At 32.9% G+C, this 19,668-nt stretch overlaps 2 protein-coding genes across 7 annotated transcripts in view; both read left to right on the top strand.

Moving 5' to 3' along the window:
• Positions 1-5,382: 5,382 nt before the first annotated feature.
• LOC134255665 (uncharacterized) lies at positions 5,383-12,547 on the top strand. Its single transcript, XM_062738186.1, has 6 exons — positions 5,383-5,464; positions 8,246-8,886; positions 9,368-9,573; positions 10,598-10,777; positions 11,109-11,226; positions 12,158-12,547. The coding sequence occupies exons 1-6, from the start codon at positions 5,421-5,423 to the stop codon at positions 12,370-12,372; spliced, it is 1,404 nt and encodes a 467-aa protein (XP_062594170.1). The 5' UTR covers positions 5,383-5,420; the 3' UTR covers positions 12,373-12,547.
• A 5,207-nt stretch (positions 12,548-17,754) lies between these two features.
• The window catches only part of LOC134255667 (TRAF3-interacting protein 1-like), a 64,611-nt gene continuing 62,697 nt past the window's right edge, over positions 17,755-19,668 (top strand). For all 6 annotated transcript variants that reach the window (XM_062738192.1, XM_062738187.1, XM_062738190.1 and 3 more), the window contains exon 1: positions 17,755-17,875. The gene's annotated coding sequence lies outside the window, so the exon portion shown is untranslated. The remainder of the gene's footprint in view (positions 17,876-19,668) is intronic.

The raw sequence follows: 19,668 nt of genomic DNA, 5'->3' as shown, positions 1-19,668 counted from the left end.
ATATTGTAACCAAGAATTTAATGTTGATGAATATACTTAAAAAGACATATGCATTAATATAAAGTCAAGTTGACGTGGTTTTGTAGCAATATTAGGCAGGAATAACATCACAGTCAGGGATATGATAGGTTTTTATGTCTTCATCGTCAGCAGAAATATTTTAAATGGGTTCTTTCAAGGATTAATCTGTTGGCATTTCAAAGAATCTTATCAAGCGGCCTTCCCTTGCTGAAAAATAAATAATTATTATAGGTATATTTTAAATAAAATTATAAATGAATAAAATTGTTGGTCATTTGCATATAGGTCTAATAATGGATATAGATAAATTGTTCTTTGGTTACCATCCATCAATGTTTAAAATCAATTGAGAATTGACCCCCCCCCCCCCCCTCCGACACACACACACACTCCTCTACCCCCTTTTTTAAAGATCTTGCATTATGTATTTGTTTTTCAAAATAATATTAGTTATCATTTCCTTGCCGATATTTTTATCTGCCTATTTTATCAAACTACCTTTCTTGTTGACTGCTGCATTAGATTAAATGCGAACCATCTCCTTTGATTTTATTATCATTTTGGCAAGGTCTCGTTGAGATAAAGTGAATAAAAATATTTATATATTCAAATTTAAATCTAGCATTAAATTCTCAATATTTATCAGGCATCAGGATTTTTTTTTTTTTTTTTTTGCAAAGATAGACTTTATATAAGCATTGAAAATTGGGGGTACCTTTTTTTAATTTGTCGGTTTAGCCCCCTCACCCCCCAACCCACATTCAATTTAGCCACTCTACTTTCACAATGCTTCCGATGCATATGTTATCAATATCTACATAAATATTTTTATCTAATTTCTACATATATTGATGCTAATATTAAAAGGTGTTGTATTTATAAAATACACTTGGGATAATGCATTTTAGTTACACTGCAAATTTTAATTGTAAGGAGCGAAATGCATTAGTGACGAACTCGCTATATCTACTTGCATATTCGACCTTGACCTTTCTGTAATAATTTTAAAAAAATGCTACCCACTTTCAGACAGTGTGAGTGCACTGTAATGCAGGATTACATAAATGTGATGAAAGTGATTTCTTGTTTGGAAATATTTGACAAACGGGAAACCACTGGACTAAGATCTTTCTGCAAAAGTATGTATAAAAGCGATAATACAAAATGCGAATTTCCTCGAATAATAGCAGACGACGTTTACATGTTGTAAACAGTAAAGGTGTCCTGACTCCAATCAGTTATTATTTAGGTATGAACCGATACAGTTTGATGTATTTACCTCGTAATAATCGTGTCTTGAATAGGTATTGTCTTTAAAATATTTTCTGTAAAAACTAAGATAACAACTTACAAACATCTAGGTTTCTGCAATCATTCTATCCATCTTACCTGTGATGCTAATCCTTTCCCATTCTATGTGTTTACAGTCACTGCATCCTCCACTTGAATTTTCAGCAAAGAATAATACGAGCTGACTTGTGTATTCCTCACTTATTGTGACTAAAGCGTTTGTTTAGTTTTGATTCTGTTACATGTCAATATTTCTCCTATTCTCCACATACGGTTGTAACGTACGTTAAAACGTCTCACTATTTACTTATTTGATATTCAGGCCTATCATGGTAGCCATTTTTTTTGGTTGACAACTGGATAAGTGTAGTGCATTGTGGGATACTAACCTGTGGTTAAATCACTTAACCTGTGGTTAGTTAACCAGAGGCTAATTTTATTTTGAGCAACAAATATTTGACCAGTGGTTAGTTGGCCAGTGGATATAGAATTTAACCAACGGCTAACTTATCCAGTGGACAAATTTAACCAGTGTTTTGAGCAACCCAATCCTGAAGGCTAAAACATAGCAACAACTTACTTGAAAAAAATTACAAACAACGTTTTTATGCAATATCCTTGCCACAAAACTATCGTTTGCGTTTTAAGTCTACATGACTTTTTATTTGACGTCATACTTTCGTCACTTAAACGGCTCGGGTATTTCCGATTTTGTCGGAAACTTCCGAAAAGTTCGGAATCTCGATCCCGATTCCTTTGGAAATAAAATAAAGCTGTGTAAAGGTTTTGATAGTCAATAACTGCGCTCGCCCCAACGGTCGCACCGTAGAACATATTAGGTTTTTAATTTTTTATGAAAACACAGATTTTACCAACGGCATGAATACGTTTATAGCGAGCGCAGCGAGCGTCGCGAAGCGACGCTCGTCACTGCGAGCTCTTAAAGCAACGCCTGTGCGAAGAGAAAATTCGGACTACTGCACATTCATTCGATGGAATTTTTTGACGCCGCAATTTCGACCCACAATGCAACTCTTGTTAAGTTACGTTCTCGCGAGAATCACGGCAAATGTTCAACAAAAAGTTTACTCGCCTTGATTTAATGGATATATATTGAATATAAATAGAAAACAAAACGTTCTTCCTTAACTTTCAGCACCGTTCAGGCTTTTTCTCGGAATATTGCGACTTACATACGTCATGTGACGTCAGAGTCTAGACGCACCAGATGTCACGTGCGGTTTGACGAGCCCGATCTAAATCAAAAGAAATAGAAGAGTTTGCGCTCGCCCTAACGGTCGCACCGTCAACATATTAGTCTTAACTTTCCTTTCATATTTTTTTTGAAAATAAAAATCATATAATATATTATTCACTTTTGATCACGATTACGCTAATGATTTACTCGAAACGACTTCAGCGATCGCGATTTTAGATCGGGCGTGGTGTACGGTATTTGAAGAAAAGAAGAAATGGCGCCCGATTTCTGTCGACTCTGAGGTAAGATTGGCTATAAAAGTTTACGGATATCAATATCAGTCATTTAAACATCACCTTAGGGTTTTATGTACCCCAAATCATTCAATTTTATGGGGCTTCTCTCACTTTATTGGAACTTCTACCCTTCTGTTTGGGTATTCTCCAAAAAACGGGGGCTTCTGGAATTTCCAGTTACCGTAGTATCAACATTGCTGTCCCACCAAATGGAGGATTTCTGATTTTTTTTGTGTGCACAGGGTAGGTACTTTTATGGAAATGTCAAAGCACCATGAAAAATCTTAGGAGCGAATACTTTTAGTCACAGATTTATTTTATTCATCTTCAATATAACGTATCAAGGAGGATGATCTACTTTCGATTCTCCATGTTTGATCTTATTTTTAAATGTCTTTGAATTTGATATACCACATTGCAGCAAAAATCGATACATAGTAGGGCTGCTGTTTAAAAAATCGTTAGAGTACGTCAATGCTGGATTGATATATTTATAATCATTTCAAACGGTAGGTGCTTTGGCGTGATACTAAAGGGAAAGCGAGAAACTTACGCAGTGTAACGTTATATGAAATATCCGTGAAGAAACTAAAAAAAATCAAGCTATATTTACTACATTTGTAATAACTTGTTTATAATTGGGTTCATAATATTGATATTTATAGAATTTAAAATTAAAATGATACAATGTTTTTATTACCGATTTGAAATTTAAATTATTTATACGTCACTGATCCATAAATTTTAGGAAATAACCGTCTTATCGCTTTAATATTGTAATTTTTGCAATATTTTTACGGGAAGACTTAAAGATTTCTTTAGCCATATTCCCCAAGCACCTTAACCATTGGGAGTAAGATTTTTCTTCAATGGCTGAATAAAAATTCATATTTCCAGCCGTGCATCACATTTTATATCAATATATGTACATCCGTAGGTGTACAAGCATTGCATGTTTATATATTGTCATTTTACAAACAGCGTGACAGTTTGCTTGATGTAGCGTGCTTAAATTTTGTGTGCTGGTTACCATTTTACTCATCGATTGGATCAATGAAATCAATACTAATTTACATATGAAACTCAGAATACAACAATACCCCAATAATACTGGCCAATTACATTGAATGATTGCATGTTTCCCAGTACGGCATTTGTAGTCAGGAGCAACACGTGGTCAGTCAAAGCCCGTTTTCTGTCCTCAAAAAGCATGTATTATATTTGTTGTGATTTGATGGGTTTTCAAATATGTAAACATGTATACAAATGTAAGAAAATTTAAAGAATGGAATTAGTAAGGCTACTCTGCTACTGTTGTACTATGTAGCTATCAATATCATTATATAGGAAGTAAAACTTGCTTTGTCCATTCACATGTAATTGTTGTTTATTCCATGCGATTAGTCAGTATTGTCAGAGGAATTGCTGGGTTCTGTGTTTCATATGCAAAGTAATATCGATTCCATTGAAATCAAACATCCAATCGATGAATAAAATGATAATCAGCATATGAAAATTTAGCACGCCCAATCAAGCAAACCATCACGCTGTTAGTAAAGCGATAATAGAATTTAGATTTACTTTATTTATGAAATTATAATGTACCGGGGTAATTTATAAATTATTTTTAGGTAACATATCACCCTGAGGTAAGGTTGGGTTACAATGGTTAATTTATTTTTTTAAATGATAATAAGGAGAAATCTATAGACTGAAAATCTTGGGATACAGATAATATGCAAAGCTATGATCAATCATATCCACAAGAATTGAAGAAAGATTTGATCAGATTGGTTTTAACTTGACCTTTGGGTAGGTTAGTACTTATGGCAGTCAAAGTGTTACTGTGTTACAAAGAAATTCAAATCCAGAGGAAGAATCTGTAAAAATCCTCTGTTTAGAAAAACCTATGATCATAGTACATGTTTTTCATGATTATATCGAGAATCTATAGGCAAGATTCAAATTCATTTAAATCATGTCAACACCCCTCCCCTCCTCGATTCTCTGGCTCTCTCCATCTCTCTCTCTCTCTTTGAGTAGGGTGGCTTCAGATTGTGCTGAATAGGTAATCAAATTTTATATAAGAAAACATTTTAAAGGTACTTGAACACAGATTTGAAGTTAATATTTTCTCTTTAATTGTCAATCAAACCCACCAAAAAATTTAAAGTTTTAATTACTTTTAAATGAAATAAAATTTTTAATTAATTTTGCGTGAAATGCTATTAAAATATATAATTCGTGATATTATACAGAAAATATTAACTTCAAATCTGTGTCCTTGTACCTTTAAAAATCTGTAAGAATCTTTTTCCCAGGATCGGCAAAGATATATTAAATCATATTTATATGGAAGCATCCTCACTTTTCAGATAGTAATAGATTCATTATTCAAGTTTGTTCAAATCATGACTTCAGGAGGTAGAACAGGGCTACAAAAGGTAAAAATAGAAGTTTTATATGGGAGTCAATAGCAACAAGAACTTGATGATGAAGAACAAGAAGGCCCTAGTTATATGTTAGGTGAGAGACTGAGAATTAATTATAGCCATATGTTGTATTATAACTCTGCCTATTGCATTTGTTTCAGAACATCATGAATTTGACTGAATATGCCATCACCAATAGCAACCAGTGCAGGTATCATCATGTCCATGTAAGTGAGTGGGATTTAGCAGTTGAGTTGGAATATAGCTGGTCACCAAATGCTTAGAATACAGTAATCTAGTTGTCATGTGTATCATGGAAACAGCACACTTCACTTTTGCACCAATTTTAATTATAATATAATATATGTAATGTTTATATATGCATTATGTAGTCACAAGACAAATATGAGTGAAAAATAGATTCATTTACATGTACATGTTTAACAAATATAATTTATGAATATGCATGAAACACAATTCTGTAACAATTATTAAAATTAAAAATTAGTCTTTCTTTTTAAGTTCTTAGTGCTTTCACTATGTTCATTGTATAAATATTTTCAGGCATTGGTGGAAATTAGTATCAATATGGTAAAAATTTTAAAATTTGCACACAAATTGCAGGGTTTGACATTTGCATTAATTAGTCTCTTAATCTCAGGCTAATACAGACCTTTTCGGTAAAGTTACTTAATATTTAAAATGTCTAATAAAGCTTTTTTTGTTGGAACCAGTGTTATATGGTTTGGACAGGTTTTACTGTACATTTTTATTCAGACTAAGAAAAAATGTATTAGTCTGAACAAACCAATAAAAGTTCCTGGTAAACACTGTGATTAAATTTCTGAGGTTTAATTATATTCACAATTTTAATTTAACAGGAAAACCAGAATGTATTTTTGTTTTGCTTTCTAGCTTCTTGGGGGAATAATTAGGCAATTCTGAGTTAGTTCAGTATTTAACTGTGTGCATAATTTTTTTCTCTAACTTAAAAACATACTACCGTATAATCCCTATTAACCGCCCCGGGCGCTTATAAAATTGCATAAAGGGAGCATTTTTTTTTTGTATTGTCTTTATGATATTCAATGTAAAAGTCAAATTTTAACTTCAAGATATCTTTTGAAAAAAAAATACATACAAAGAACTGCTAAATTAATGTCTCACTTTACTTAAAGTGAAGACAATCCACCCAAATTATGTTAATTATTCATTTTCTAATGAGAAATAGGATAATAGACGTTTCATTTTCACTTTCTTCATTTTTATGCCCACGTAAATGAAGTTTCGGGGGCATATAGTTTTTGTCGTGTCTGTCTGTCTGTCTGTCCGTCTGTTTGTAATGTCTGTTTGTCCGCAAAAACTTTAACCTTGCCCATAACTTTTGATTTAGTTGAGCTATGACTTCATATTTCATATGTATATTTCTTGTGACAAGACCTTTTTCTGGGTACCACCAAATTTGACCTTTTGACATTGACCTTGGAGTTTGACCCTTTTTTACATGAAAATTTTTGACTTTTACTTTGGCCATATCTTTTGAACAGTAAACACCAGGACATTCATACTTCACATATATAATGTTTGTTAAAAGACCTTTCACTGGATAACAACAACTTTGACCCTTTGACCTTGTAGATTTCCTTACTTGTGAAAAAACTTTAACCTTGGCCATAGCTTTTGAACGGTAAGGGATTAGGCTTTCATACTTCATACATGTAATCCTTGTGAGAAAACCCTTCATTGGATACCAAGAACTTTGACCCTTTGACCTTGACCTTTGAGATTGACCTACTTTAAAAAAGCAAACCTTGACCATAACTTTTAAAGAGTTAGGGCTAGTGCTTTCATACTTTACATATTTGATCATTATGACAAGACCTTTCATTTGATAACAATAGCTTTAACCCTTTGACCTTGGAGTTTGACCTACTTTTTAAGAAATTAAACATTGACCATACCTTCTGAATGGTTAGGGCTAGGGCTTTCATGCTCTACAAAAGTATTTTATGTGGCAAGACCTTTCATTTGATACTAATTACATTGACCTCTTGACCTTGAAGATTTTTGTAATTATTAAAAAACTTTAACAGCTTACTTTCAAATTTCACAATTGATTTCCAGTGAGAATACCCTACTTTTGGTACCAATTAAATTTGCATTTAAGAAAAGCTTAATCTTTGCTATGTTGCCATATGGGGGCATCAGTGTTTAACAAACACATCTTGTTTGATACTATTCTTGATGATTTTAATCACTGTACAGGGGGCCCTTATTTTCTGACAATTGAAAAAGACCTAAGGGGGGTGCTTATAGGGGCAGTTAATAGGGATTATACGGTATGTCTTGTGTCATTGTAACAGTAAAGAAGCAATAGTATGGCTAGACTAATACCCTGAAAACTTAGTGTTAAACCCTGATTTGTTAAAAATGCTTGGTAATTATCTTAGGAATATTAGCTAGATTGAATCTTATTAATTCTCTTCATTAGTTTACATTGCTGAGTTGCTTATTATAACACTTTCTTTAGATTGAAGATGATTATGTAATTGCTTATTTTAGCAGATCTGTTAGCATAGACACTTGGGTACATATGTGGTGATTTTGGCAATTCCAATTGTTTTCTATACCAACTGTATAATTTTTTTTTCCTTTACACATGGATTTTGGGACCATGATCCTCTTTTAAACATTCATATATACTGTAAAGCAACTTTTATTTCCGATGACTTTATTTCGCAATTTACTGAAGTAAAACTAGTTCGCTACGATTAATTTATTTTGCAATCAAACTTTTTTGAATCTGTTTTTAATAGAAACAGACTTTAAAGACTGGTTCACGGTGAGAAATATTTGTGATGATGAGGCTATAGCGAACTTCAAGATAATTTCTAGCATGCAAATAAAAGTTGGTTTACGGTATCCATCAAGGTATAATTATTTCTCAATGAGCTGTTACTGCATAGTCAAATTTTAGCAGATACATGTGTATTTATATCTCATTTCAGAATATTATTTGGCGGTGTAATATACAAGAATATTGGCCCAGCTGACAAATCAGAAGCCGATCTCAAAATTCCCAGAAGCCCAAGTAAAACTAGTCTGGAAGACATGAATGAGTACATAAAATTCATGGTTCAAAAAGAGCTGCAAAAATCCCAGAATAAAAACCCACAGACAAGCGAGGTGCAGCAATATAAACAGGGAGAAGTACAAACAGTTGTAACACCTGAAATGTTGAACAACATTATAAGTAGTAGTATACAGAGGGCCATGGAAAAATACAGCGAACAGATGCAAGAGATGCAAGATAGATTAGATTCCAAATTAGAGAATCATCTCCATAAAATGGAGGAAAAAATTATGAAAAGATTAGAGGAAAAAACAACACATGAGGACAACTCTGAAGACAAAAGTGGGGATAGATTTGTGTCTGGTCCTGAAAATGCCATTGATGAAAGACTGCAGAGAATTGAAAAACTGTTACAAAAGGGAAAATCGGAGAGCTTCAACTTTTCTCATTATGTGGAAGTTGCGAGTACCATAATTTCATCTGTAACTGTGACTTTAGTTAATATAACTAATAATTCCTTCATATTTCTTTCCAATACTTCAAATTGGTCAACTTTAAAAAAGCCTATTTTTCATGGTGAGTAACTTCAATAGTGTGCACACCTTTGGACTTAACTGTTGGGTCAATACCATATTTTTGAGTACCTCTTTATTTTTCAAATTAATGGAGCTGATCAGGCTTAATTAATAAAGCCAATTCCCCATTAATTTGTTGAACAGTATATTTCTTACTTTGGCATGAGCTGCTCTTTTCTGCTTATAAATGGATTCCTGTTCAATGACATACTGATCACTAAATTTTTGCGACACTTTATTTTCATGAGATAGTTATTCACTCTTGATTTAGTTCAGGAATTGTGGTTATTGCCCTATATAATCCTAAGGAATACTATTATATGTGAGAATTAAAATTTCATGAGCACACTGTCTTGCGTATTTACGCAAAAATAAAGTTCTCACGGATAAAGAGTGATTTACAGTAATTGAAGATAGAATTTATTATTATTTGTTTTTTTTTAAAATCAAATTCAGATAAAATATTATACTTTTATTTCCAGGCTATTTCAATGACATATCAAATCATTCCATTGTTGCCTCCACAGTGGCTGTCATTTTTTCAATTGCTTTGGATATTTGTTGTTGTTACTGTGTGTGTCGAGTCTGCTCTAGATGTTACAAGAAAACCAAACCAAACACAAATAATGACAGAGGACAAAAACCAGCCCCAAAATCCGTATCCACTTCATTAGATTCAGATATAGAGGTTTGTTATGTAAAGTATAAATTCTTCTTTTGTTTTTGGTTTGCATTTACTTTTTATTAAAATATTCATATTTTTATTATATGTCCTAAATTGATGATCATATCCATCCGTCTGTTAGATTCTTGTGTCCAGTCCATATAAACTTGAATAGGCCAGGGCAGGGCTGTATTGATCATGTAGTGAAAATGCATTAATTCTTTTAAAATCTTCTTCTCTGGTCCTGGGTTTACATCGGCCTGTGGGTTTGCAATGATGCTGGGTGTAATTCAGATGATCTAAGTACATAGTAATGATGAGGAAATTAAGATCCCTCTTCCAGATGATGAATTTAATGACCCCTGGGTCAGCCTTGGGTACCATTCGGGGGGGGGGGGGGAGCTCTTATCATCATATACATGTACCCAAAATTAATTTATTTTTTGAAATCCACTCTTTGATATAAATCAACAATTCTTGATGAGCAAGGGTGACTTTTCAAAAATTGTTAAATATGTGACCCCAGGGTCAGGGGTTATTGTGGGGTGGTACAGTACTGATTATCTGGTGGAATTTTTTCTGTTGGCATTTTTTCTTTGTTCCTCTGATCTGCCAGTGGTGCCTCTTTCAAAATTGTGCATTTCATGGCCTCTGGTTTATTACACAGACCTTATTCAATTGTTGGAAAGTTGCTTCATGATACTCAGGTGGAAGTCTAAGGTCTGTGGGCCTCTTGTTATGATTTATATTTGTTCAAATTATTAAAAAATATCAAATATTGATCTCATTCCCCAAAGCATTTGTTGAAAAACAGGTTAATACAATTGAATGTTAATCTGAACTTTTTGAAAAAGCTTCTAGCAAAAATCCATGCTCACCTAGAAATGGGTATATGGAAATTCCCCTCAAATAACCCTTTATAATTAAGGATGACAATCTGATAATTTCTTGTATGGTAACAAAACTAACCATAGCTGTAGATTTTTCTAACCATAAGTAATCAATTAATCGAGTTGATACTTTTATTTTCCTTAATGTATTTTTTCAGAGATATCGACAAAAATTAGAAAATTCACTGTGCATAGTAAGTTTTTCCAAAGATAATGTGGAATCCTGCCACATGCCACTGATGAAATCTTTAATGGAATGCTTGATGGATGTAAACCTACAAACCAAGCGTGTTGTCATTAGAGAACCCAATAATCTCAACAGCATTCCTCCCTCTAAGGTACTTTAATGACAAACCATTAGCATGAAGAATTTGTAGGAAAATTATTTATAACTGCTTTCAATTAATATGATGCTTTAAAATGTTAACAGTGATGATTTTTTGTTTTGTTTTCAAACTGTTACTACTGTTTTGCAATAACAATTTTTCATCTCACCTGAGATAAAAGCCCACGTGAGCTTGATTAAAGCTCAACTGAGCTTTTATGATCACCTTTTGTCCTGTCTCTTTATTATTAGCTAGTTGAATGTTAATGAAACATACTTTTGAAATTTATGTCTCTATGAACGTGTGTTGATAATTTCTTTTACACTATCTTTTGTTTTAATAGATATTTTTAGTGATTGTTGACTTCAATGAAAAGAATGAAATACTGGAACCACACCAGCCAAAAAGTAGTAAACTTTGCATCAAAAGAGAAACAGTTAGAAGCCTAATGGATAGTTTTGGTAAAAAAAATTTAACTCCCATGCTTTTCATAAAAATTCAGTAAGACCTCAAAAATTTAGAAGGCAGCTGGCACATTTAAGTGCCAAAGCAAAATCTTAAGAACTACGTCCATTTTAACAGGCATCAATTTCATAAACTGGTTTTTAATAGCAGCTAATATTCCAGAAGATTCTTTATCAATTTGATCAAGTAAAACAAACTGAAACTCAAAGAAAGTCATATTCTCTGCCAATCTCTGTAGTTTTTATAACAATTGTCTTCATACATGGATGAACTAAAAAAAATTAACATCATGCATTTAGATCCAAACACTTGACAGCTGTTTGAATTTTTTTTTTAAATGTTTGAAAAAGTGGCTATGGTGTCTTAATAAATTCGTCAAAAATTAGATCCATACTGAGGTAAATGGTGAAAATATGTAAAATAATGTTCTCATGAAAGTTTTCATGAATATTGTATTAAATCCACATTTCGTATATAAGACAATATTTTAATACCAAACTTCTTTGTGTTATATGGTTAAGTGCTGGATAGAGTAGTTAAGACATTCTTACCATGCTTACATACATGTACATTGATAAAAGAGATTGACTTTTCCTACTTCATGTTATTATAACTACCTATAAAGGTTGCAGTGAATCCCAATGAATTAAAGTAATGATTATACTACTGCTTTGTTTGATTTTGAAGTACATGTATTTATATTTGATCATGTTGATATAACCTTCTCAATTTAATTATATTATGTTCTGTATATTTAATATTCATTAACATGATATAATAGTTAAATAAACATAATAATTTACTTTTCCATATCACCCTATATTAGCCTTTGTAAGTCAGGAAATTTTAAGAATGTGGGCAAAAGAAAAATTATGATTGTTTCATATCTGACAAATCTCTATTAAACTATCTTCATTTCTTTTGCAGCTCTTGTTATTCTTGTATACTGCCTGGAGGCCTCTTCAAAAAAGCTGGACTTGGGTGATCGATTTGCACATAAGTTAAATAAAATGGTGATTTCTGTGAAGGAATTACAGGAGTTGGACAATAAGCAATGTTTTTACAGCGTATATAAGGAATTTCATAGTTTCCAATTAGCAAATCTCCGCCAGACTATTAGAGAATATTTAAAAACATTTTAGGATTATGTTTGCAAGTGAGTTAAGGCTTACTTTAGACGTTCGATCCTGATATTTAAAGTCTTAAACTTTTTTTGGCAAGAAATTTTTAGTTTCTACATACATAGCTTAAATAAAATTCAAATCAAAAAATGGGGGTAAATAAGCTTCTTTTGGCGCTACAGTACATTTAATATGACCTTTTTGCACTGAAATTTGTGTCTTAATTAAAAATTATATTTTTGATGTTTAATTTCCCTCCAATGTTTTTATCCAACTAAAGCATGAAACTAAATAAACTCTCAGTTTTATTTTCAAAAAGACACTTAAAAATTGTGACGAAGAAAAAGTTTTTAATTGCTTTGCATAATCAATTATTTGACCTTTCTGCACTAATAAAAAGTGATTTTTCTGGCATTGAAAATTTAATGAGCAAGAAAATTATTTTAAAGTCTGAAACTTTTTCTGATTTTAAGCAAATAGGCCAATTTTATCATGAATATTTAGAAAACAACTTCAAAAGTGGGGGTATATGATTTAAATTTTCAAATATTACTAAAAAAGTGTCAAATTTGCGTTAAAATTGGCTCAATTTTTCCCCGGATTTTCAGAATATATTTACTATATTTGTCACATTTTGTTGATAGAATTCATAAGAAATATTTTAATAGATATTTCAGAACCAGCATAACACATTTAACTGCAAAAAACAGCTTTTTGTGCAACCAGAAAGGAAAAATAGGAATCCAAAATATTAACAGTACTGTTATAGTTCAAAATGGAAAAACTGATCATTTTCGTCTTAAAACCTTCCGCCACAAAATATAGTCCCTATCTTAATTCTACTTGAATGCAATTTAATCGCTGTTTTTTCATTGAATATCGTTAAATTTGCACTGTAGAATTCATATTTAATGTTAGAACTTAAAAAAAGGATGCAGAATTTTATAAATAAAGGACCCGATCAAATTACGCTCAAAATCTCAGGATCGAACGTCCTTAAATATTTCTTTCTGTATGATTATGCTCTCTTTTTCACCTCTCTCAACCCCCTCTCTTATCCCCCCCCCCTCACCTCCCCCTCTCTCAAATGCCACTTTGCCTATTGCACAGAAAAAGTTAAGATTTGTTTTCCTATACAAACATAGTACTCACGAAATGTTCTTAAAATCATAAAATATTATTTATTTAAGATAAAACAGGATATGCCTTTGCGCCGACATTGAATTGTTTGTACGTGTTTTATCCTTGAATGGAAAACATCAATGTCATAATATGACGTCATAATGTGCACTTGCTTTAACATGCTGTAGGTGCATGTAAGTTATGTATAAGAAAATATATTTAAATATTTGAATTTTCTCTTTATATAGAGTACACTACTTTTGATTTTGATTAGCCAATTTACAAAGAAACGCCTAAACCTAGCCTTAACTCACTTGCGTTCATATGACTTGTAAAATGATTAATTAATGTAAAAAGAATCTCAAAACTCAGGATTAGATAACTGATTATTGGAAGGCAGCATTCTAAGTACATAATATGTTAGTATATATTCTGAAAATTACATTTATTTTATTAAATAGATAAAAAACTGATTCAGAGTGTTTGAAATCATGATATTTGATATCCTGTAAATAATGCCTTTGAAGGTAGCATTTGAAAATCAGGCGCGGATCCAGGATTTGGAGTTAGGGGGGGGGGCGCCAAAATTAGGCAAGGGGTCTGGGGTCCTGGATTCTAGAGATTTTGAAGGGTTAAAATGAGGTCTACCAAAGCCCTGGTGGGGGCCCAGGGGGCGAAGCTCCTGGATTCTAGAGATTTTGAAGGGTAAAAATGAGTTCTACCAAGTAGACATAATTGATTTACGCTAACTTTGGCAATTTTAGGGGGGGGGGGGGGGGCGCGGGGGCGCCCCCCTTAAATCCACCACTGAAAATGACACCCCAAGTATCCGTGAATGTGTCTGAGGATGACTGGTTTTCTGAGAAATGTCAATTACAATCTCCAAAACTGCACTTTTTTCATAATACTTAATATGACTGATATATTGTGTACGATTTCCAAAAAAAAAATTGTACATGTTTTACATCATTTTTGGCATTAATATTATACCCCCCCCCCTGCTTCAAAAGTGGAAGGGTATATAGTAATTAAGATGTCCGTCCGTCTAGCTAGACATCTGTCCATTTGTTACGCTTTGGGGTACCCATCTCTTATCTGCAACTCCTCTTATACCACAGAATGGAATTTGATGAGACTTTCACAGATTTTTTACAAGATGCGTTTGTGAGACAAGTTATGTGCCTGGCGGCAACAAAATTCGAAAAAAGCTATTTTTAGCATATAGGTCACTGTCAAGGTCACGGTCATTGACATTGTATCATTTCAAAGAACTTGAGTAGTGAAGTATGCATATCAAAAAATATGTCTCTCATGGTTCAAAAGTTATGGTGAAGGTTCAAAAAAGCTATTTCTATCATATAGGTCACAGTCAAGGTCACAAGGTCATTTGAAAGATATTCATTAGTGGAGTTTGCATACCAAATTAATGAAGTGTCTAACTTTCTTGTAATTTAAAAGTTATGGCTAAGGATAAAGTTTGAAGAGCATATAGGTCACAGTAAATGTTACAAGGTCATTGACATTGATATTATTGGAAAGAGCTTACGTAATGAGTAGAGTACGGATACCAAATATGAAGTCTCTATATTGAATGGTAAAAAGTTACGGCGAAGGTTAAAGATTGTAGAAAAAAAGCTATTTTTGCATATAGGTCACAGTCAAGGTCACAAGGTCATTGATCTTAGTGTCCTTTCAAGGAGCTTCATTAGTGGAGTATGCATACCAAATATGAAGTCTCTATTTGTAATGGTGAAGAAGTTACGGCGAAGGGTACCGGTAAAGTTTGCAGATAAACGGACAGACAAGAAAAAACGATATACACCGGGATCGATAGATTCGGGTGCATAATTACATGTCGATTGCCATTGTGCACTACATAAGAATTGCCATTGTGACCTGCTATTTTACTTTTTGATCCGACACATATTTTGGGTTTCTGATAGCAAAACAAGAACACTGCCATTGTATTCACATAGGCGTCGGAACCGGGGGGGGGGGGGGGGGGGCTAGGGGGGAGCTTAGCCCTCCCCCCACTTTTTCCCCAAATATATACTTAGTATAGACTTAGCCCCCTCACTTTTTTTTCCAAAGATATAGGTACTCAGTATAGACATTGAACATTGCTTCGTAGGTTTAGCCCCCCCCCCCCCCCCCACTTTCCACAGCTTGCTTGTCAGGTTTTTTCAGAAGGTTTAAAAATTTTTTTTTACACATAGCCCCCCCCCCCCCCCTACTTTCAATTTGCTTCCGACGCCAATGATTCATATCGTAAGGATGGAAGGGGGGTATTATGTAGTGAGCTCATTGTTCACAGTACCTCTAGTTTAATTCATTATTTTCTTTAGTGTGTTAACATTTGAACTTTTAATGTTTTTTAATCTCTCTCCTGGAATTGGCGAATCAATATCAGCCAATTTTGGCTTATGGCATAAATGTGTGAGAGGAACGAAGTTTGTTAATTTTAGGGCTCACCACCCCTGGGTCTTAAGGGGTGAGGTTTAAATCATCAGAATTACCGCAATCATTGATAATCTTCCGTTGGAAATCAAGTGGAAAAACCATTGGTCTGAGTGTCAAAGTATTGATCCCACTGATTTAACAAAATTGTAAAATCTATTGGTATATACACTGTCTAATATACCAATATGCAACTAAATTGATCTACTTTCATGCTTTGTTATGGAGTATGTCACTCACTGTAGACATTGATTGATCAGGGTTGATCCCTGATATTATTTGTTTTTGTTTTGGGCAGTAATGATACATTGAATTCTAAGAACTTAATTTCTTTTGCTTAATTAAAAACTTCTATGGGACTTTTATGGTGTTTAATTATATTCAGGTGAGTATTAAAGACCTTAGGCCTCTTGTCAAGTTGCAGGCTGCTCTCCGTTTGCAAGTTGTGGCATCTTCATATGAAAGTTAACTGTGTCAGATATCATAGATCATGACTTGAAGATGTGTGCATGAACATTTTTTTCCGTCGTCAATACTTCCGGTCGTCACAGAAAAGGGAATAAAAATCTCGAGAAGGATGTTAAACAACATGCTAACAAACAATCATACAGGAGCAAAAGAGGTTTCCAAAGGAATATTGAATATTCATTTTTAAATCAACAGAGTCCCAATGCAACCTAATTTTCAAGAACCCTGGACCTAAGGGTCATGAAATTCTTAATTTATATAAAGGCACATTTGCCCATTATGGGATGGACAATACTATACTTGCTTCAGATGCTGGATCTGGCCTACATTATCCGAGTGACCAGGTTAAAGTTTTTGGAGCAGGTCCATTTTCAAGTGTTTATAAGCTCTTAATGTACCCAGACCAAACTAGCATGGATGATGCCTTTCGGGGTGGATACAAGTATTTTAGCTTCTGATGCTGGATTTGGCCTATACGTTTGAATAACTAGTGTAATGTTTTTCGTATTGCTCTTTAATTTTAAGGACTGTTATGATTTTACTTGCATGAATGATGCATCTAATGATGGACAATGTAGACTTCGGATGCTGGATCTGATCTACATTTTCCAAAACTTTAAGACCTAGTTAAACAGAACATGCATGATTTTTTTTTTCAGGATAAATATCAACTATTAAGAAAATATGATGTGAGATTTGCATTACTCAAGTTGATAACATTCTTCAAGATGAGCTTTGTTATCTTTAATTACCTATGTTTTAATTGCATGGCTATATTGCCATTATTTTGCAGTATATGCAAATGATATTAATATTTGTCGTAAAAAGAAAGTTGAAAACCACCTGACACGTGGTTTATAAATAGACTCGTCTTTATTTCAAACGTGAAATTGTGGATTGAAAATTTAATCTAAAAAAAAAACATTTCTTTAAAATTATGAATTTATCAATATGTATGAATGCACTTAAACAGTAAATTGCATTTGGTTAAATAAAAACGAGCACTAGCGCAAGGTCTTATTAATTTTTGTTGTTGTTGAAAATGATGGTGATTTCAATTTGATGTGTATTTATGACTGACCGTTCTAATCACAATTATTAATTTTGTACTCCTCTAAAATTATTTTGACTGCAGTAAAAATACAACGCTAGACACTGTTCCTCACTGTTAAAGATTTTAATATTACTTAACTGTGAATAATAATGACCACAACTATTCTTATATCTTTGAGAATTTGAATGCTTTTTACTCCAGTAAAAATATTTTTAATATTTCAGTGGATTAAAAATAAATAATTGTAAGTAGAACGGCCCACCATAGTCGTTAATATTGTCCAATGAAATAAGTTGGCGCGATAGATAAGCAGGAATTAATGAATGCAATATTTGTACACGTTTTGATTTACGTTTGTTGATTTGAATAACTGCGTGATTCTTTCATTTGAGAATTTTCTATGCTATTTACATCACATTTGAGGTAGGTTCAATATTAGAGTGTATTTTTGAACATTAATTTATTAATGTTATTTACTTTCGGTTTGTCTAATCAACAAATTGTGTATTGCGTGTACAGCACCTGCATGTTAAATATATATATATATATATATATATGTATTTACATTTAACAAACTACTTTTTATAAGGTGAAAAATCATTTTAAAACTTTTTTACTGTTGTTTATGTCAACTTGCTAAATAGTAATTGTCAAGGACTATCTTGCAAGTCGACATGGTTATATTGCATGTTCAAGATGTTGAAATAAAATGGATTACCTGAAAGTTAGTTGAAAAAGAAAGGAAAATAAATTTCTGAACCCAAAAATTCTATTTTGTTAAGCATGTTAAGGGGATATGGTTTCATTTTGTTTTCAAATCCGAATTTCTTAAAACACTGTATTTTACAAGATAAGACTTTCCCTGAACATTTTCTAAAGTAAAAACACAACAAACATTTGGTACTTTCTTGTTTCTCTGTCTTTTTTGCAAATCCAAAGGAGGGGGGGGGGGGCACGTAACCCCTCCCCCCATCTGTATCCACCACTAATTTGTTACATCTATGACGTTAGATATCGTCTTTAAAAAAACAATTTATTCATATGTACAACAGATTATTTAAAAAGATATTAAAACATAATAATCTTGCATGTAGACCTGGGATTTGGTAATTAATATAAATAAATATTAAATCGTAATTAATTTAAAAAATGACATTTTTCCAAATAATTGCAAGTAATTTGAAATTGAACATTTTTTCAATTACTCGTAATTCGATCAATTTAATTAATTACACTTGAGATATACATGTACCAAGAAATTTCAATTCCTTTTAAGTTTCATTTCAAGAGCTTTAATAAGCAAGAGGCCCAAAGGCCTTATAGGTCACCTGAGTATCATGTATTAACTTTCCAACAATTGAATTTGATTCGTGTTTTAAATCAGAGGCCATGGAATTCACAATTTTGAAAGAGGCACCATTCCTTATCATAAATATATACTTACATGTAGCATGCTTACTTTGGTTACTTAATACCCAGAGGTAGATCAGAGTAATAAAGAGAAAATGCATTTCCACTTTATCAGTTGTGCACTCCATCCCACAGGGACCACTGACCCTGGGACCACATCTTTCAAAATGTTGGAAATTTTATAAATTTTATTTCATCATTTTGTTGATTAATACTTAAGTGCACATTTCAAAGCATTAAATTTCTTTTAAACTATGTACCCCCCCCCCCCCAGTACCTCTGTCCCAGGGGCCCAGAATCATTTTGGAAGAGGCACCTTTCTTAGTCATAAATATGTACTAAGATCATTGGCATAATACTCAGGAGCAAAGGAAAAGATTTTCAAAAAAATCATGCATTTTCACTATATAAACATTAGAGACCTGCCCTAACACAATGAGCCCTGAACCAGGGTCCCTGAAATTCAAAAATCTCAAAAAGGAATCCTTCCTCCTCATAACTATGTACATAGTTCATTTGTTTATCAACCAGATGCAGAAAAGAAGATTTTTAACGAATTTATGCATTTTATAAACATAATCAAATGAGCTCCACTCTAACTCCAGAACCCCCATCCAGGGGCCATGAAATTCACAATTTTGGTAGAGGCACTCTTACTCATCATATAACTATGTACTTAGTTAGTTTATTTAATACCCAAAAGCAGATAAGAAGTTTTTCAAAGAAATAATTCATTTTCACTTCATAATCTTTATAGCCCCGCCCTAGCACTAGAACCCCTGACCCTGGGGCCATGAAATTAACAC

Source organism: Saccostrea cucullata, unplaced genomic scaffold, assembly GCF_032062105.1.
Source record: "Saccostrea cucullata isolate Sc308-1 unplaced genomic scaffold, CSIRO_AGI_Scuc_v1 ctg1679, whole genome shotgun sequence".
Taxonomy (NCBI): Eukaryota; Metazoa; Mollusca; class Bivalvia; order Ostreida; family Ostreidae; genus Saccostrea; species Saccostrea cuccullata.
This window is presented reverse-complemented; position numbering and strand designations above follow the sequence as displayed.

Excerpts from the sequence above, each read along its gene's own strand:
- LOC134255665 (XM_062738186.1), top strand. The coding sequence starts at position 5,421 with ATGCCATCACCAATAGCAACCAGTGCAGGTATCATCATGTCCAT. Across the intron at positions 5,465-8,245 it reads GCAGGTATCATCATGTCCAT|AATATTATTTGGCGGTGTAA; the intron begins GTAAGTGAGTGG and ends ATCTCATTTCAG. Across the intron at positions 9,574-10,597 it reads CATTAGATTCAGATATAGAG|AGATATCGACAAAAATTAGA; the intron begins GTTTGTTATGTA and ends GTATTTTTTCAG.